Source organism: Trachinotus anak, unplaced genomic scaffold, assembly GCF_046630095.1.
Source record: "Trachinotus anak isolate AG129_WGS33_773 ecotype Australia unplaced genomic scaffold, CSIRO_AGI_Tana_v1 ptg000013l, whole genome shotgun sequence".
Lineage (NCBI taxonomy): Eukaryota > Metazoa > Chordata > Actinopteri > Carangiformes > Carangidae > Trachinotus > Trachinotus anak.
The window spans coordinates 14,032,938-14,050,653 of record NW_027273864.1 but is presented as its reverse complement, the minus strand read 5'-3'; the positions used below and the strand labels follow the sequence as shown (position 1 = coordinate 14,050,653).

General features: G+C 41.0%; 1 protein-coding gene across 5 annotated transcripts in view; it reads right to left on the bottom strand.

Moving 5' to 3' along the window:
- Positions 1 to 17,716, bottom strand: part of LOC139630702 (inositol 1,4,5-trisphosphate-gated calcium channel ITPR1) — a 66,404-nt gene that overhangs the window by 43,477 nt on the left and 5,211 nt on the right. For all 5 annotated transcript variants that reach the window (XM_071494367.1, XM_071494363.1, XM_071494364.1 and 2 more), the window contains exons 4-16: positions 7,751 to 7,860; positions 6,996 to 7,082; positions 6,220 to 6,378; positions 5,321 to 5,419; positions 4,446 to 4,529; positions 3,730 to 3,876; positions 3,499 to 3,594; positions 3,186 to 3,230; positions 2,251 to 2,405; positions 1,169 to 1,268; positions 690 to 850; positions 454 to 595; positions 186 to 344 (exon numbers count right to left, since the gene is read on the bottom strand). In XM_071494367.1, coding sequence (XP_071350468.1) covers positions 186 to 344; positions 454 to 595; positions 690 to 850; positions 1,169 to 1,268; positions 2,251 to 2,405; positions 3,186 to 3,230; positions 3,499 to 3,594; positions 3,730 to 3,876; positions 4,446 to 4,529; positions 5,321 to 5,419; positions 6,220 to 6,378; positions 6,996 to 7,082; positions 7,751 to 7,860 — 1,544 coding nt within the window. The remainder of the gene's footprint in view (positions 1 to 185; positions 345 to 453; positions 596 to 689; positions 851 to 1,168; positions 1,269 to 2,250; positions 2,406 to 3,185; positions 3,231 to 3,498; positions 3,595 to 3,729; positions 3,877 to 4,445; positions 4,530 to 5,320; positions 5,420 to 6,219; positions 6,379 to 6,995; positions 7,083 to 7,750; positions 7,861 to 17,716) is intronic.

Sequence of the window (17,716 nt, the reverse complement as noted above, 5' to 3'; positions counted from 1 at the left end):
TCCAGTTACACATTTCATAGTCAGGGCGTTTTTTGTTTCGGTGATAACATCAGTGCACCCACAGTGCAAAGGCATCTTCCACTTACTGTTAGACTTACTCAAGGAAATACGGAATGCATCTGTATACAAACTTCACGTCATACAGCCAGCGCTCATGAAGCAGACTTTTAGGGCTGACAGTCTACCTGGTTCTTGCGGTAGTCCTGCTGAGAGTGACGTAAAACTCGGTAACACAGGCGGCAGATGTGTCTGAAGGGGGCATGACGCTGGTCGGCCAGCTCCTCCAGTCGTAACATGGGGCCATCCCCACTGTCTGTGAAGGGAGCCTGCAGCAGCTTGAAGATCTGAATACACAGATAAGGTTGTGACAGTTGCAAGTTTACTGAAGTTAAAGCCTAAGAGTGTTATGTTGTGAATCGAATCTAAAGAGTGTTTGCTGTTTTTAGACATCACCTGTTTGAGAATATTCTGTTCTCTCATCAGCTTCTGTCGTTCCCTGTTCGGTTTGTTGACCATGATCTCGAGAACATCCTGTCCATTGTTGGGAATGTCCACAACAAAGAACACCAGATCCTCCAGAAGCTTAGTAACCGCTCTGGATGTACATGAAAACGCACAGATCAGTAACTTGTCACTATATTGTTTCCTCTTTACAAATTCACAATATGGCACCACCATGCATTTTATACCTCCTCTCATTCTGTGTAATGGTGCCTTTTTCCAGCTTTCCAGCAATAGAGGCCAGCACTTTACTGGCATCATTGGCAAAGTCAAGGTCCCTCACTTCAGCCGGGGAGACAGGCACAATGGCAAAAGCCTCTTTGTCCTCTTTGAGTGCAGATGTGCCAATCTAGAATCAGAAAAGAAATGGACGACTTTGACGTCTAGCAGAGAAATGTGTGATATTTGTGAGTATTTAGAAGTGGTCTTCAGTGGCAATGCATAACAACAACTATAATTTATTATAACAAAAAAAGGCACGCTTAATATTCAAATTCTAAAACTCTTCCATGATTTCACCTCAGGGAGAAGGGTTTGCACAGATGCTTTTTCACCTGACAGCACCTGGTTTAGGTTTATATTACTGGTGAGTCTTTGGTGAGATATACAATCCCATAATCCCAGACACTAGTGATATACATGTTAATGCAAATGAACTGTCACTCACACGCAGCATGACAGGTTTTTCTTCCTCTTTGTCAATTGGCTGGTTGGTGCTGTGAACCCATGTGTTGGTGCACAGGTGTCTGAGGCGCACATATGAGTTCCTGAGAACACATTTTATTCCTGTTATTCATGTTTGCATATTGTTTTTGGAACATAAATACTGGACAGTACATGCCCACTCTTGAATCAGGTAATGTTTGAAATGGCACATTAATGTTTCCAGTACTGACAAAAACTGAAAACACATCCTTGCTACCAATCTATAGGCATCACAGAAACAAATAAAAAGCAAATTATAAACTCAAGCAGTCTGCACTCATAACCATGTTGCAAGATAGAGAGTGGTGGAATAAGCATTCAGGTCTCCTATTTAGGTAAGAGTAGAGTAAAACCCTGCATTCAAAATTTATTAGGAGAAAGATTAACAACAAAATGCACTTAAAGTATCATTTTTTCAAATCATCACACTCCTCCTCCGCAGACCCGCCAATCACCTTACAAGAAGTAAGACAGCTTTAACTTCAAGCTCATGGACATATCACATCTGTGTGAATTTACAACAGCTTCCTCTTCCTTTAGAAATTCTAGCGAAAGTCACAGTGTTTCTTGTGAAAGATCTGTGCCGTATTTCATGTCTCACAGATGCAAAAGAAATCCTTGTTCACTATAAACAAGCACAAACACATCTGCTTTCTCACACTCACATACCAGTATCCTTATCTGCAGTTACTGCAATATGTGTGAGTATCACTGGTTTGCGTCACCAGCATAAACTAGAACACCACCGGCATGATACTGTTTATTGTGAGTAACACTTAGTCACACACTCTCTTAAATTATCAAGTATTAACACACTCTAATGCACACATGCTCTAACCGTGGTTTATTGTTTTGCAACCATATAAAGATGACTTTATATACAGTGGAAGTCCCCTACATGTGATGTATCTGCTGTTTGGTTTTCAGTGGAAAGAGTGACAGACCAGGGAACAGACCATGTCCTTCTTTAGAGTCATATCTGTATTAACGCAGGTCTGAGCAGGTTGGAAACATTTCACCAACTTATCGTCATGGCCATCATACCTGGGTACTAGTGAGTCTCCTCCTCTTAAAGTGGTGGGGTCGAGCTCAAATATGGAGGAAATGTCATTTCCATCAGGAACAGACACGAGGGTGTACATGACTTTGTCTGGGACATTTCTCAGACGGGCTCTTAAGGCTTCTTGCTCTGAGTCCAGCTGGAGAGAAAGATCAAAACACAGTCTGATTAGAGAGTAACCAGCATAAAAAAAACAAATAACACTTATAACCACTTACTCTCAGCGACTTAGATGATCTGATATGTGTGTGTGTCAGGATCAACAAGAGGCAGGTATGTCACTGAGAACGTTAACCATTACTGTGGAAAGATTTCTAGGAGCTGACTCAAGATAGTGAAAATAAAATGTTACTTGATCAAATCAGTCTGAGCTTCGAATAGATTTGCTTTTTGCAAAAGGACTAGATGGTCATCACGATAAACTGGGGCCTGTTTTCTTTGCCCAGGACCTCTGCTATACTTCAGCTTATTCAGGTATATTTTTAGGTTTATTATCACTATGATTATGATCATTTTACTGTAGTAGCAAGGCTGAGAGCCAGTTCCATTGTCACTGCCTGGTGAGCAGATGTGAACACCTTCATGTTGAAAGACACAGCCAGGTCATTGAGCCGAGGGAAAGAACTGAGGCAGCGCAAGTGAAAAGACGCATTCACAGTGCAAGGCTGCCATCTGCTGGTCACTGAAATGTAATACCGTCTCACTCCTCAAAAATACCTTCAGCCATCTACTGCTGGAAACAGTAAATACTACAGTAGCTGTAAAGCATCGTGGTCGTTTTCTCCTCACACTCACAGCTTCACACTCTGGGAGGGGTGTGAAAAGTTTTTTTTTTTTTTTTTTTCAGGGTTTGTTTGTAGGCAGCTCAATCCTACTCAATCCCACTATGCAGACCAGTCTTTCAGCATGGCTTACTTACTGAGGAGCGGGACTCCAGACACTCCTCTTCATACTCTGGATTCACCTGCAAAAATACAAAGTGGTTCATCACATGAAATGAAAAGCTAGTCTAGGTATTGTCTGGAACACATGTGATACCATCATTTAGTGTAATTTTTCTCTTGGTAATGCTTCACAGTTATGTCACTGTGTGAAATGAACAGTGAATATTCTATTCTGCCTCTTAATCACCAATAGTAGTTACTAAAATATATCAATATGTGTAATTGGTTAAATCGATTTGATTGAATTTTGTAAGTGTTGCCTTGTCTCAGTGTCTGCGGTGGACCTACCTCTGCAGCCAGGTAGTGTCCAGTGGCCAGGTGTTTGAACCTGAACAGGCTGTTCCAGTAGCCCGCCCCCCCTCGACACGGATCATGCTGCACAACCTGATACCGGAGGACACAGCAGTAAAATCTTACACCAGTGCTGATATACAGAAGTGCAGGGAAACAGACTCAACGTCTTTATGTTTACTGCTGTACATAATCAGCAAAACCAACTCTAAAAATATTCCTCCTCACCTCGATCTCCCATAGGGCCTTGCTGCTGGTTGCCGAGGTAGCTGACTGCCGTCCAGTAGTGCGTAGAAAAACATATTGTTTTCTTCTGTGATCATCACATGTGAGGAATTTCTCCTGTTCTGCATGAAATAACCGTACCACATCGCCCTGGAAAGAAGAAGAACATTTGTTACTGTCGAAAAAATTCAGCTTAACCTTAAAACCAATTTATTAGTCTGAGACATACATATACATCTAGCAGCTCTACAGCATTTCTCATGTTCCACATAAATACATAAACCAGAACCTATTCTCATTAATATTTACTCATCACATAAAGTAAGATGTTTGTCAGCCCTGCTTGCAATCAGTCTGGACTGACACCAGTTTCACCAGCTCATATGTTGTGGAAATGGCTAAAGATTGGTTTGGTACATTTACAGTTTTGTCACACACTTTGGAGAAGCCCTTGACAGCTTTACTTGTTATAACAAGCTATTGATTAAACACAGTCTCATTTATAAACACTCAGCTCTCATGAGGGTCATTAAGCAACACCTACAGATGGAAAAACATACATTTTCACAAGTAAGTTCTTTAATGACCTGTAATGGAGCTACCGTATCTGAGAAAAAGACATATCTATCTGTTGTATAAACAATAACGTGCGTTCTGTGATGTAATGCCCTATTGAAAAGGTTATGATGTGTTTGTTTGGTAGCTGCTTTGAGACAAACCCCTTTGAGGATGATCTCCTGATTGTCACTCCATTTCATAAACAAGACAATCTTCCAGCTGGTGTTACAGTTGACCGAGTTCACCTGAAAAACAAACAATCAGAGTTTGAAGTGACTGTGATCTCCTGGCAGCGCTCCTGCACAGGGGGAACACTGACACAACACTGCAGAAGTTAAAGGTATAGTTTATTGTTTGTGGAGTTGTATATTTTTCCTCATCACCTAACTTCAGACAAAGTTACTCATGACTGTTCTTTATTTTGAGATAAGAGATAAAAACTGAAACTAAACTAAATGTTGTACATTTAGGAATATATTTGTAATATTTATAATACATACAGTATTTATTAAAATGTTGTGCTTTTTACATGCACCACAGCCGAGGCAGCAGAAACACTAGTTTAATAATTTCATTGTTGAGATCATTGCATCATGCGTCATTTGAGCTTACATTCTTACCATGTCACATATCTATAAACTGCTTGCAGAGTCATAAATAAGGAAGAAATGAGTTTGTATCACTCTTGGTAAACAGGAAAAATGGCCCGACCTTTAACTGACTCAGCATTTCTAACAGACAGCTGTAAGGCCCTTTGAAGAAGTAAGAGAGGTAACGTTGTTAAGTAACACAAAGCGGTCTAGTGTTACGAGAGAGAGACAACACAATCCTCCAGATGCAGCGTTAGCATTAGCCTGCTGCTTAACTGTGCTGAATCAGGAGGGCAGAGGAACAATCCTGTACTGTTTCAAATCAGGCAGCTAATAACCAAACAGCAGTCTGAGAAAAAAAAAAAGCTATAATTAGATTCTGAACTGCAGAAACCCCCACGGAAAGATCTAAGGAGTGAAGATGAGTTGCAGTGGCTCAGTCGCACCTCATTGCATCCTGGATTGTCCACAAGCTGGTGTGTGCTGGCATGGAGCGGCTGACCAGCATTCACAGGGTTCAGCACCACTTTGTCTCCAATCACCACCTGTCATCACACAATGAAATACAAAAATGTGTAACATAACAGAACAAAAGCTATACATTGTAATCCTGGCACAAGCAGAGCTGCCTAGGAGGGACTGTAGGGTCGGGATTAGGTGGAAAGGCAGAAAGTTATCTGGACCTCATGTCTCTTCAAAACACTGTCATTATAATGAACATGATTCGCATTTCATTTAAAATTTATTCTACTGAGTTTAACTTAAATGTATTAATCATTTAGTTCAAAAAAATTTACTTTTATTTAGCCAGTGGGTACTGGATGGAAGCACAATGTGTACGTCTTCCCCCGTATCCATCTGCATGTCATTGTCTTTTCACCATTTTCAGCAGCTAAGGACTGACTCCAGTTTTATTTTTGTGCTAGGGCTGCTGCTCAGGCCTTGTGCCATACCTACTTTGAGAAGAGCTTAGCAGAAAGACTCGGCTTCTGCCATGGTTCATTTTGTCCTTGGGCACCAGCCCACTACTTCCTGCTGCAGGGAAGAAGAGCAGTTGCCAACAAGAGCTTTGTGATCAGGTTAACACCATTTGGGTGTTGGCACAGATTCATCCAGGGATAGATGTGATTAGATTCATGTCTCAGATTAAGGATCAGGATGGTAAAGAGGACCTGTGTCCTCGATGTCTGCACCTTGATCCTGCAGTCTTGACCTTATAATACTAATTTACTACTATAGGTCCAAATTAAGAACTCCATTATCATAAAGATTAACTGATTAATTGAATGACAAATGTAGTATAGTGTTCCCACAATGCACCATACTTATACAAATGATGACTCACGCTGTCCCCAATTGAGCGTAGTTTGTAGAAGGGCTGTATGTAAAACCAGGAGCCCTCGTTTCCAGCAGTGTCTAACATCACCCTCATGGCGTTCTTCTCCAACAGCGCAGGCAGACGCTTGTTCACCGTCAGGTATTTGTTGCTCTTCAAGTGGAGGAGCTGAGCAGCAACAATATATAGTGGAAGACAAGACACACAAATGCATTAGACACACTTAAATCTAAAGTGAGGAAGAAGTGCTGTTAATGGTGTGCTGACTATAAGAAAGCAGCGTGTATTCAAGGCACCTGCTGGAAATGATCACTGTCCTCACTGCCAGCTATTTAAGAGTCGCACTGATTCCACTGAAATTCATCCTCTTACTAGTCGGACAGTTTTTTGATTTTTGTGGTTATATAATGGATGCATGTGAAGCTTATGAAGTTTAGCTACTTTTGCTTCATTATCAGTGTGTCTTAGGAGGCTGCTTCAAGTGTTCTCTGTTCAGGATGCATTAAGGGATATACGTTATTATATTTGTTTTATTTGTTGAGACTGTATTGTGGGAACATGCAATTTAGGATTTTTGTTTTTATTTAATACTGGGCAACACGCTCAAGATGCACTCAAGCTGAGGCGTATTTCTAATTTAAGACATGAGATGTTGGGAGATTAAATCATCTCCATGGCTGGCATATTTCACTGCAATCTCAGTTCAATCAAAACTTTGTGGTAGTCTCAACAAAGTTTATCTGAATCAGTACCCGGTAGATAATTTCTGTTTCTGAAGAACAAACCTGAATCACATTCCCATACTGAATTACTGTTCCCAGTAGTTTTTTGTTTTCAGAGTCGTTTTGCTTCTTCTCCAAGTCAGCTGCATGCTGGGAAGCAATAGAGACACGAGGGAGGTGTGTTAAAAAAATGAAAGCAGAAAACCTCACATTAGCTAACTGCAACAATTTTCACTGATACCAGTAAAACACAGTCATTTGATAAGAAGTAATCTGATTGCTTGGCTGATAGACAAAGCACAGCAACAGAGTAGTTATATTCTGAGCCAAAAATTTTACACTTCATCAGAGGGGCTTTAACTGAAAACTCTGGCTCACATCTCCATAGAAACGAACAAGAGATTGTAATCTTCCATTTTATGACTGTGTGGTGAGATAGCAGATTGCTTTAAATGGTATTGTACCACAGCAGAAAGACAGAAAGGAGCGTGCAGAGGGCAGAAAGGTAGGACAGTAGGAGTGAAAGGCTTCAGAAATGTCTATAAAAGGACTTTAAAATTCTACCTCAGCAAATATACATAATCCCTTTGAAAACTGCTCTGAAGCTGTGCACAGCATCAACATTTCTTTACAGTCACTGTGCAGCTCTGCTTTCAGTTTCATCCAAATCCAAACCGCAAAATAACAATCTAAACTTCTGATAAAGTTTGCTTTCTCTGTTCCTTCCCTTTACCCTGGCAGCCCTGTGGACAGGTCTGTGTGTAGTGCACTGGTCTGCCGTGACTGCTGGGGGTAGATTATGTCGTCACTTCACTTACGTGGAGCTTGTTGAGGAGCACTGTGTCGGTGTTCCCTCCAGGCTTCGCTGCTTTCCAGAACTGCTTCTGGGCTGAGTAGCGGTTCATAGGGCACAGTCTGAACAGACAGTCTGCAGACAGAAATAAATACAGACAAAGATTCATCTATAGATATGGAGACAAGCACAGAGAGAGAGAAAGAAAGACACACTGTAGAGGCAGACATTCATATAGATTGGTGCATACAGAGACACAAAAAGAATAATAAAGACCTTAATAGATAGAGAAAGATGCAGTGGCAAGAAAAAGTCAATGAACCCAAAGGAATTACTTCCATTTATGTATAAATACAGTCAGATCTTCATCCAAGTTACAACTATTAACAAACACAATCTATTTTAACTAATTGCACACAAAGTATTGTATTGTTGTTGTCCATATTGAAAACATCATTCAAACACTCATGATGCAGGCTGGAATAAGTATGTTACCCACTTGGCTAATGACATTAACCAGAGCTGATTGGAGTCAGGAGTTATCAAATCTGGAGTCCAGTCAGTGAAATGAGTTTGAAGGTGTGGTTTAGAGCTACTTTGACTTATAAAAACACTCAAACTTTTTGAGTTTGCTGGTCACGAGAATCATCCACTGATGTCACACATGCCCTGCAAAAAAAGATCTCAGAAGACTCATAACCAACGATGGCTGATTTGCATGAAGTTGGACAGGGTCACAAAGTCATCTCAAAGAGTTCAAATATTCATCAGTCTGCGTGGACAAACTGTCTATAAATGGAGATGATTTAGTTCTGTGGCTACTCTCCCAAGAAGTGGGCGTCCAGCTAAGATAACTCCAAAGGCAAAAGGCAGAATGAGCAGAAATCTGCTGAAGGCTTAAAGGAATCACTGCAGCTGGTTAACATCTCTGTTCATGAGTCTACCACATGTGAATCATTGTGCATGGCTGCATGGAGCACAGTGTCCTGCCATGGACACCACAGAAGAAGCCGTTGGTCTCCAAAGAAAACATTGCTGAAGTTTGCCAAAGAACAGCTTGACACTCCACAACACTACTGAGAAAATGTTTTATTGACTGATAAAACTAAAGTTGAATTGTTTGGGAAGAATATACTACATATATAGTACCAATATGAAAACATCATCCCAAAGGTAAAGTACAGTGGAGGGAGCATCATCATTTGCAGCCTCTGGGCCTGGAGAGCTAAGCATCTTAGAAGGGAAGATGAATTCCCAAGTTTATGAAGGTATCTTACATAATGATGTTAGGGTGGCTGTCCAGCTGCTGAAGCTCAGTAGAAGCTGGGTGATGCAGCAGGACAATGACCCTAAACATCTATACCTAAATACTCAAAGAAAATCCACATGTTGGAGTAGCCCAGTCAGAGCCCAGACCTTAATCCAGTAGAGATGCTGTGGAAAGAGCTGAATATAGCTGCTCACACCAGACATGCTAAGAATACATCTCAGCTGAAGCAGGTCTATAAGGAAGAATGGTCCAAAATTCCCCCTGAACATTATACAGGTCTGATCAGCAGCTACTGGAAGAGCTTGTTTGAGGTTATTGTTGCCGAAGGAGGTTGAACCAGTTATCAAATGCAAGGGTTCACCTATGTTCTTCACCAGCACTGTGAATGATGAATGGCTGTGTTCAATAAAGACACAAAAGATTAGATTGTCTGTGTGTTATTAGGTTACGGAAACCGCGTTTGTCGACTAAGAAGATCAGATCACATTTTAAGACCAATTTATGTAGAAAACCAGGTCATTCCAAAGGGTTCACAAACTTTTTCTTGCCACAGTAAATACCTAAACAAACTTTGATAAAACAATAATGAAAATAAGTAGGAAATATCTTAATATGATCAGAGTAAAACCTGGAGAGGTCAGCATTACAGTGTGGGGAAACACGCCACAGCCACAGCTACAGCTAAATATAAACCAACAGACACTACAGGTCTGAGTTGCTAAAACAAGTTGAAACAAAATTATCAATAAGTGCAGAAACCACAGTAAAAAAAAACCAAAAAAAACAAGACAGAATTAACTTCATAAATGACACGTTTTTCACATGTCCAGTGATACATTCAAAGACTTGAGAAGCAAAAAATATAAAGACACACTATTTTCACACACTTCTGTCTGTGACCACATCCATGCACGTGTGTGTGTGTGTGTGTGTGTGTGTGTGTGTGTGTGTGTGTGTGTGTGTGTGTGTGTGTGTGTGTGTGTCCACTTGGCTCTTCAAACACACATTCATAATTCTCCTCAATAGAGATCAAAGAGCTTTGTCTGTTTCAAGGAGTGATGAGGGACATAAAAGTGTGTGTTCGTGTGTGTGTGTGTGTGTGTGTGTGTGTATTATGATATGACACAGCAATAAGTCGTGGTCAGTCAGAGTCAGAGTTTGTAGCCACAGCAACAATGAGACGCTGCTGTCGTCAGGAGACTCTGATTGTGCTGCTCATTTTCATAGATAGTGCAGAAACTCGACAGGAGGAAAAACGGCCCCTCGATTTGCATGTGGATACAATTTTAGCATAACAGAGTTCCTCTTTAGTCCCAGAAGAGTTCCTCTTCTGCCACAAGCTGCACAATGACTGCAACTGACGCACACAGAGACTTTTACACTGGCTGAAAGCTTAGTTTTCAGTAAGCCAATACACATGAGCTATTGTGACAATTTTCCCTACAGAGTTAATCTTCTGTCCACCAGCAACTCCTCCCTCTGTGTCCTGGCTTTCCTCTGACTTCACCTCTCATCAGACTAAAGCTCTCTTTTCTGAGAAGGCAAAAAGAGGAGAAAAAAGAAAAATCTGTCCATCCTTTCCTCATTCTCTCTCTCTCTCTCTCTCTCTCTCTCTCTCTCCTCTCCTGTTATAGCCGCAGTAACATGACCAAATAAGGCCAGCCAAGAGAAGGGGAGTGGGATGAGAGAGGGAGAGAGAAGAGGGTGGGGACTCCCTATCTTCCCCCCTCGATATTCTATCATCCCTCCTTCTCTTTCTGAATTCCTCTAACCATTTCATGAACTGTTCTCTCCCTCAGAGTTAATGGTCTCTATCTCCCAAATCTTCCTCTTGCCCCCCTCACCCCTCACATCAGATATGGTTTACTTTAGCTTGACCCAAAATACGGTTAGAAAAACAGAGAAAAGGAAGTGAAAGAAAAGTGTGGAAGACAGGAAGTAAAGAGAGTACAAGAATGTGAATCAGAGAGAGAGAGATGATAGAGAGAGCTATTCCTTGCTGTAAGTGGAGTAAATGTGTATTTCTGTTCACACAAGTAGGTAAAAAAAAAAAGTTGATAAAGTTCGCACCAGAACTGGATCAAGCTTGCAAGTGTAAAAGCCAACTGAAAATGAACACATGTAGACTGGAAGCTCCGGTCTGATGAGTGAGCTGCCCTATAATTTGACACAGCCATTTTATCGTAATCTCAACACACAATCACAACATGTAAATACGAGCACCATGTGTGACAGATGATCAGCTAATACTGACGGTTTGCCTTTAATCACAGTCAGCTACGAAACATGTCCCTTCAGTAATACTGAAATCTGGAGTGAGAATTCCCTGTGGGGTCACTGTGCAGGAGGAGTGGTGGGACTAGTCCAGAGGGTAGAAAACTCAGTGATTCATTAACATCCCTGCAACTGAAAACATTCTTTTACAACCGGAACCCCCACCGCGTTCATGTGACTTTATTCTGCACTCAAATATCTTTTTGAGGTCAAGCTATCTTTGATGCTGGCAGTCCCATGTGCACTTACAAGTACTAACCTACTATAATGTACCATGTTGGAAAAAAAAGACAAACATGCTGAAATATTACCTAAGCTGCTAGTAGTTTTTTCTAGGTCAAGTCACAAGCCGTATAAGCAAACTGCAGGCCACATGAAAGTCTTTTAGTTTGCTGGCTAATAAAATGAAAGTGCACTGGCAGATTCTTCATCAAAGCTGTGTTTACAGTATTTTTACTGTCTTTTCATTGCATAAGCCTCAAAACTAAGCCTTTAAAACAAAAGTTGGACATCTATTCACTTTCTGGCTGTGAGTTAGAGAAGAAGACCAAGATCACTCTCATGTCTGTCTGTTATATGTTAATATGAAGCCACAGCCAACAGCAAACTAGCTTAGCTTAGCACAAGGACTGGAAACAAGGGGAAACAGTTCATTTATTTTTTCTTATTGTTGTGTGGTTGAACTTCAAACTCAGATGTTTTGCTTTCAAGTGTCAATTCAGTTCAATGCTTTTACGTCAAGTCTCAAGTCCTCATTTTGTGTGACTTAATAATCTTAATCTCAAGTCTCTAACTACAGATACAATCATTACAGTATGTGTAGGGACCATGACTAGATTCACATTTAGAGAAAGTGATGTATATGATTGACTAGGCAGGACATTGACCCTTTAGTGGTCAGTATACTGAAAAAAGCAACCCTACAAAATTTTACATGTGCAACACATGTGTACAACATGTGCGGCGTTAGGCCTAAAGAGTTTCAGAATGACAGCATGTTAAATGATGCATGTTAAAAAGGTATCATGCCTCAAAAAAATGAACCCTCTTCATCAAACTTAACAAGACTGCTCTGTCTCTCACACGCACACACTGTTGAGAGAACAGTTGACTCAGAGCTGTGGAAAACTGTGTTAGATTCTGGCACCACCTTTAAGCAAGTCTGCCGTATCTTAGTACTAATCACATGGAAGATGTCACAAAGGGGGAGGCTCTAACTGTTGTCTGTGGTTATGCACCTAACATAAGTTTCATCGAGTATAAAGGCTTCTTGGAGTCGGTGGGTGGGGTCCCAGAAGGAGCACCACCTGGGGACTCTATGGCCTAAGATCAATGTTCAACAAGCTAAAGAGGGAGGACTTTTGGGCCTGGCTTGGGAGTCTCAGAATTCCCTCTCTGTTATTTGCAGATGATGTGCTTCTCTTGGCCTTGTAAAACCCGGACCTTCAGCAGCACTGGTGTGGTTTGCAGCCAATTGTGAAGCAGTTGGGATGAGGGTCAGCACCTCCAAATCTGAGGCTATTGTTCAAATGTGAAAATGGTGGATTGCTGTCTTCAGGTTAGGATGGAGTTTCTGCCTCGAGTAAAGGAATTAAGTATCTCAGGGTCTTAATCACAAGTGAGAGCAGGATGGAGCAGGAGATTGACAGGCAGGGTGGTGCAGCATCAGCAGTAAAACGGGCGTTGTACCTTACCATTGTGGTTAAGGGGGAACAGAGCTGAAAGGCAAAGCTCTCGATTTACCAGTCAATCTTTTTTCCAACCCTCACCTATGGTCATGACCTTTCTGTAGTGACCGAAAGAATGAGATCATGGATACAAGCAGCTGAAATTAGTTTCCCCCACAGGTGGCTGGGCTCAGCCTTAAAAATAGGGTAAGGAGCTCTGACATCCGAATGGCCCTTGGAGGCGAGCCACTCCTTCATGTAGAAAGGAACCAGTTGAGGTGGTTCAGGCATCACCCCCTTCCACTGGAGGTCTTCCAGGCATGACCAACCTGGGAAAGGCCTCAGGGTAGACCAAGGATATGGCCTAGGAACACCTTGGAATTCCCTAGGGGGAGCTGGAAAACGTTGCTAGGGAGAGGGACATGTGGACTACTTTGTTTGACCTGCTACCACCATGATCTGACCTTAGATAAGCAGCAGAAAATGGATGGATGGATTAAAACATAGATAGACTTTGTCTATTGATGTGCATGTGTATCAGTGGTGTCATGCAATTCTACTATGAGTGGTTTTCACAAGGGCCACAGAGAGATCACAAACACCAGCTCTTTAGGCATAAACAGTCTGATAAAAAGCTTATTCAGTCAGTGACTTCTGCAGATTTAAGAGGATCAAGATGAACATATAATTCTGGCAATCATAGAAAGTATGAAAGGCCATTGGGCCAACAGAGAGGACTTACTTTTAAGGGAGTTTTATCAGTGAGCAGGACCACCACAGAACTTTGATAGTGCAAGAGAAGCAACAACATTAACAGCCTTCAGTTTGATGTACTGTGTAATAGCACAGGGCTGCATAATCCACAACGGTACAATGGCAGAACTAGTAAAGACTCTAACACTCCAATTTCCACTTCATCTCCTCTACATTTTCTGCTGTCTGTCACAAGAGGAGCTAAACCACATCATGTGAGAAAAAACCTGACATGTCCACATTACAAAGAAGCCATTAGTATTAACACAAAAAGAGGAAGCCTTACAGTAATTAGACAACACGGTTTAGACAAGGACCTAGAAACAAACATTGCATAATGTTTCTTATATTCTGTGTTAAATCAAAAATCCTCAAAGATCTGGCTTGTATAAACTGCCATTCGCTCCAAGATTCTTATCCTGTTGGAGAATTATAGAGGAAGCAACTAATCCCTTGTAGTGCATCTAAGACAATAAATGGGTCGACCAACAACAGCTTCCCTTCACTGTTTCCTGCAAGACCTCTCCTCTCTCAAAAGACAGGAAAGCAATATAAGTGGTTATTAGGAGAGGAAGGGACTAAAGACAGAATGGTTTCTGGTGTTTATCTCAGATGAACCACCCAGTTAGTCTGCAGCGTGTCCCTGACACCAACAGCAGTTAGCATCAGCAACAGATAAGTGGTGGGAAGGAGTGAGTGCTCTAAAGTGAGGTATGAATGTTTTGGTGTGCATCCACTAAAACAACATCTGAGGAAATTAAGATGAGAGACAAGATGGCAAAAAAGTAAAAAAAAGAAAAACCCCCAAAAAACAAATCAACCCAAGAGCTGCAGATATGTGAAGCCAGGAGACACTATCACTTTCACATGCTACTGGTTAAGCAACGATAATGTCACTAACAAACAAGAAGAAAAAATGGCTCTTGTTGTTCATACAGCAAGGGATGTTCTGATGCCTCTCTCTTTCTGTTTTGTTCCTGTATTCTGAGCCTGTACCAATCCTCATTTTTCCCCCATATATTATATGATTTACTGGTACTGAGCAAAAATTCTCTATGAGGCTTCAATATGCATCTTCTATTTTATATTCATCTTGTCAACTATGCATGTGTGATTGCTCTTACATGCTGTTGTCTGGCAAATTCTACCTCAAAAATCAGCCAATTACCAGCATCCATTTACGATCCATTTTTGTATGTCAGTGCTACAAGGTTGCATTTTGAAGTTTTCAACTTGGAGAAATAAAATTGACTGCTTTAAACATTTTTGGAAGAATAAACCGCTTAGACAAAGTTTTTTATTAACTATCAGATAATGGTGATTGATGACTCATTGCAGGAAAATTAAAAGAGGATGACATATGCATAATGCCCCATTCAATTTACACTGCAATTTCAACACAGAACAAAAAGAACTGCCACCATAGCAACTTCAAATTAGATAAGTGGTCTGACATTCAAACAAATCAGAGAGACTGTGACAAAAAGAGGACTTTTTTTTTTTTTTTTTTAACTGATACAAAGCAATTCTACAGTGCTTTTTCTGCCTTGGATGTTCTGACTGTAGCTCAGTGTACTCTGCTGAGCTGTGTGTAGCTGTGTAATGGTATTTCAAATGCTGTCTGGGTGAAATACAAAGCAAGGCAACTGTGTCTTGATGTCTCAGCGTACGCTTACGAGTGAGAGTGTGATTGTGTAGAGGGTGCTTGTGTTTACATTGGGAGGAAATGTTAAGCATACCTCAGCAGTGACAGTATAAGGCCCGGTGTACATGACTAGTCTGGCTATGTGCCCTTATAGCGACCACTTAGTTGGATTATCTCTGCACAACTCTGTTCCTCTCAAACAGCTGAGGGAGCCTCCCAAATGAGGAGGGACAGAAGAGCTTTTGTGTGCCAAAGGACACCCAAAGGGCTCCAATTAGAAATTCCCAAAGATGTTTGAAGAAAAAAAACCCAGATATGTTAGCACACACAGCCAGACTGTTTGTGGATGTTTGAAGAATGGAAAACGTGTTTCTTGTCGGTGTTATGTTTACATTTCTCACACAGTTTTCTATTGCATCCTCAAGTCTGTAAGGCTAATACTTCCTCAGTTGACTACAGGACTGTTCTCAAAAAAGTCAATACGCATCGGAAAAAATCCTTTATTTTGGAGTGTTATTGATGGCCATAATTGTCCCACAATGTGCAATGCATAAAGGAGGTGCTCCAGCAGCTATAAAATCGAAGAGAAATTAGAAATAGTAGTGGGACAGCTCTAGAAAAAATCTTGAAAAAACAATAAAAGATAAAATCTTTAAAAGACATTTTTTTGTGAAGTTTAACTGGCGTCATTTCCTGTTAGTATAAAACATTTAATTGTGTTGTTTTATTGTATACTAAAAAACAGCATACTGTAATTTTTTTCACTGAGGACATTTTAACATGTAAAAGAAGGAAAAGCACAGATGTAAATAATAATATTAAGGATGGCTGAATTCCATTTTGCTGCTTCAGTTTCAGGGTCCTGGTTTTGTGCACACATTTGACATGTCACAGCAGAAAAAACACATGTGGGTGTAATAATGTAAGCGATGGCTCTGCTTGTGTCCCATCGAGGTCTGCATGCACAACACCAGGACCCAGGAACTGACACAGCTGGATGGAGCTATCTTTTTTTTTTTTTTTTTTAATTAATCACACATATGCTTGACAAGTCATAAAGGCTGCTGCGGAGAAAAAAGATCTTTAGCTAGATTCGCAGGTGTCCTGAGATGGCAGTGCTAAAGTAAGTTTTGTCATTTTATGAAGGTACTCCAGCAATTTAGTGTTGCACTTCCATGAAGCTGAAGGACTTGAGAGAGATAAAGATATACAGAAGCAGCAGGGCCTGAGATATCCCGACTTCTAATCCATTGTATAGTGCCATCTTCACCTCTTTCTGCCTCTTCTGGTCATGACCAGCTGACATGGGGGGGGGGGGACTTACCAAAGCCACTTTAGCAGCACTTATACTGTAGCTTATGTTCAAGTGTGCTGTAGAGGGAACATCTAATGAACCTAAAGCTTTTGCCACAACTTCATGTTTTCACATTGTGTTTTGTTGCACAGATATTGAAAAAAGGTAAAGGCAGGTCAAAGTGTGTGCAAAATATAGTATCCTGCAATAATTAACACATTAACTTGGTGAGGGCGTCTGGTGTCCAGCAGTATAGGTCAGATTTAGGACAGGACTCTTCCTCTGAGTGGACTGTGGCTTGAGATGAGATTTATAAGTGAGTCGAGGGAAACCCGAGTGTGGGTGGATGGAAGATTAAATAAGGCAAAGTGATTAGTGAAAGCTTTCCTGTATAAGTGAGCCAATAGGCAGCTCCCACTCTACAATCACATGTTTCCTGCCAAAAATAGTCATACAAACAATTACAATTAAATTTGCTTCTTAACAGTTCAGATCAGGAATGATTTAAACTTAGCCAAGGCTGCTTTGTTTCTCTCTGGTTCCTCACAGTAGACACAGACATGATATGATATTAAGTATACTATTACATCAATCTACATCTTCTAATTTTAGAGTGCGTTTACAGCAGAGAGAGATGAAGACCATGATGCTAAGTCAACTGCAAAATAGATGTTTATGTTTGGCTGTGTGGTGATCATGGTTTTGATGGGAACCTACAGTTGTGAGACAAGTATAGATGTTGTTAGCATGCATTTGTTGCCATTTATTCCCACCTCTCTGTGTAGGCCTAAGGAATAAACTAAATACACAGCAACAGCGATAGAGAGAAAGAGGCTCATCTTTCATGTTGCTGCAGGCGTGGAGGTATCAGTCTGCACTCTGTGTTTATCATGGTGACAGTGATTGCCTCGAGAGCGAGATAACCTGTCCTGGGAACCAGAGAGCCACTCAAGAGCTGAGTTGTGTGGGTCACTGCTCACATCAAAGCTTTCTACTTTCTAAATACAGTGCAATCTTCTTTGTACCCTTGAGACTGCAGATAGTATCGTAAAGTGTGAGTGTGTGCTGTCTAACACGGTTAAAAGCCG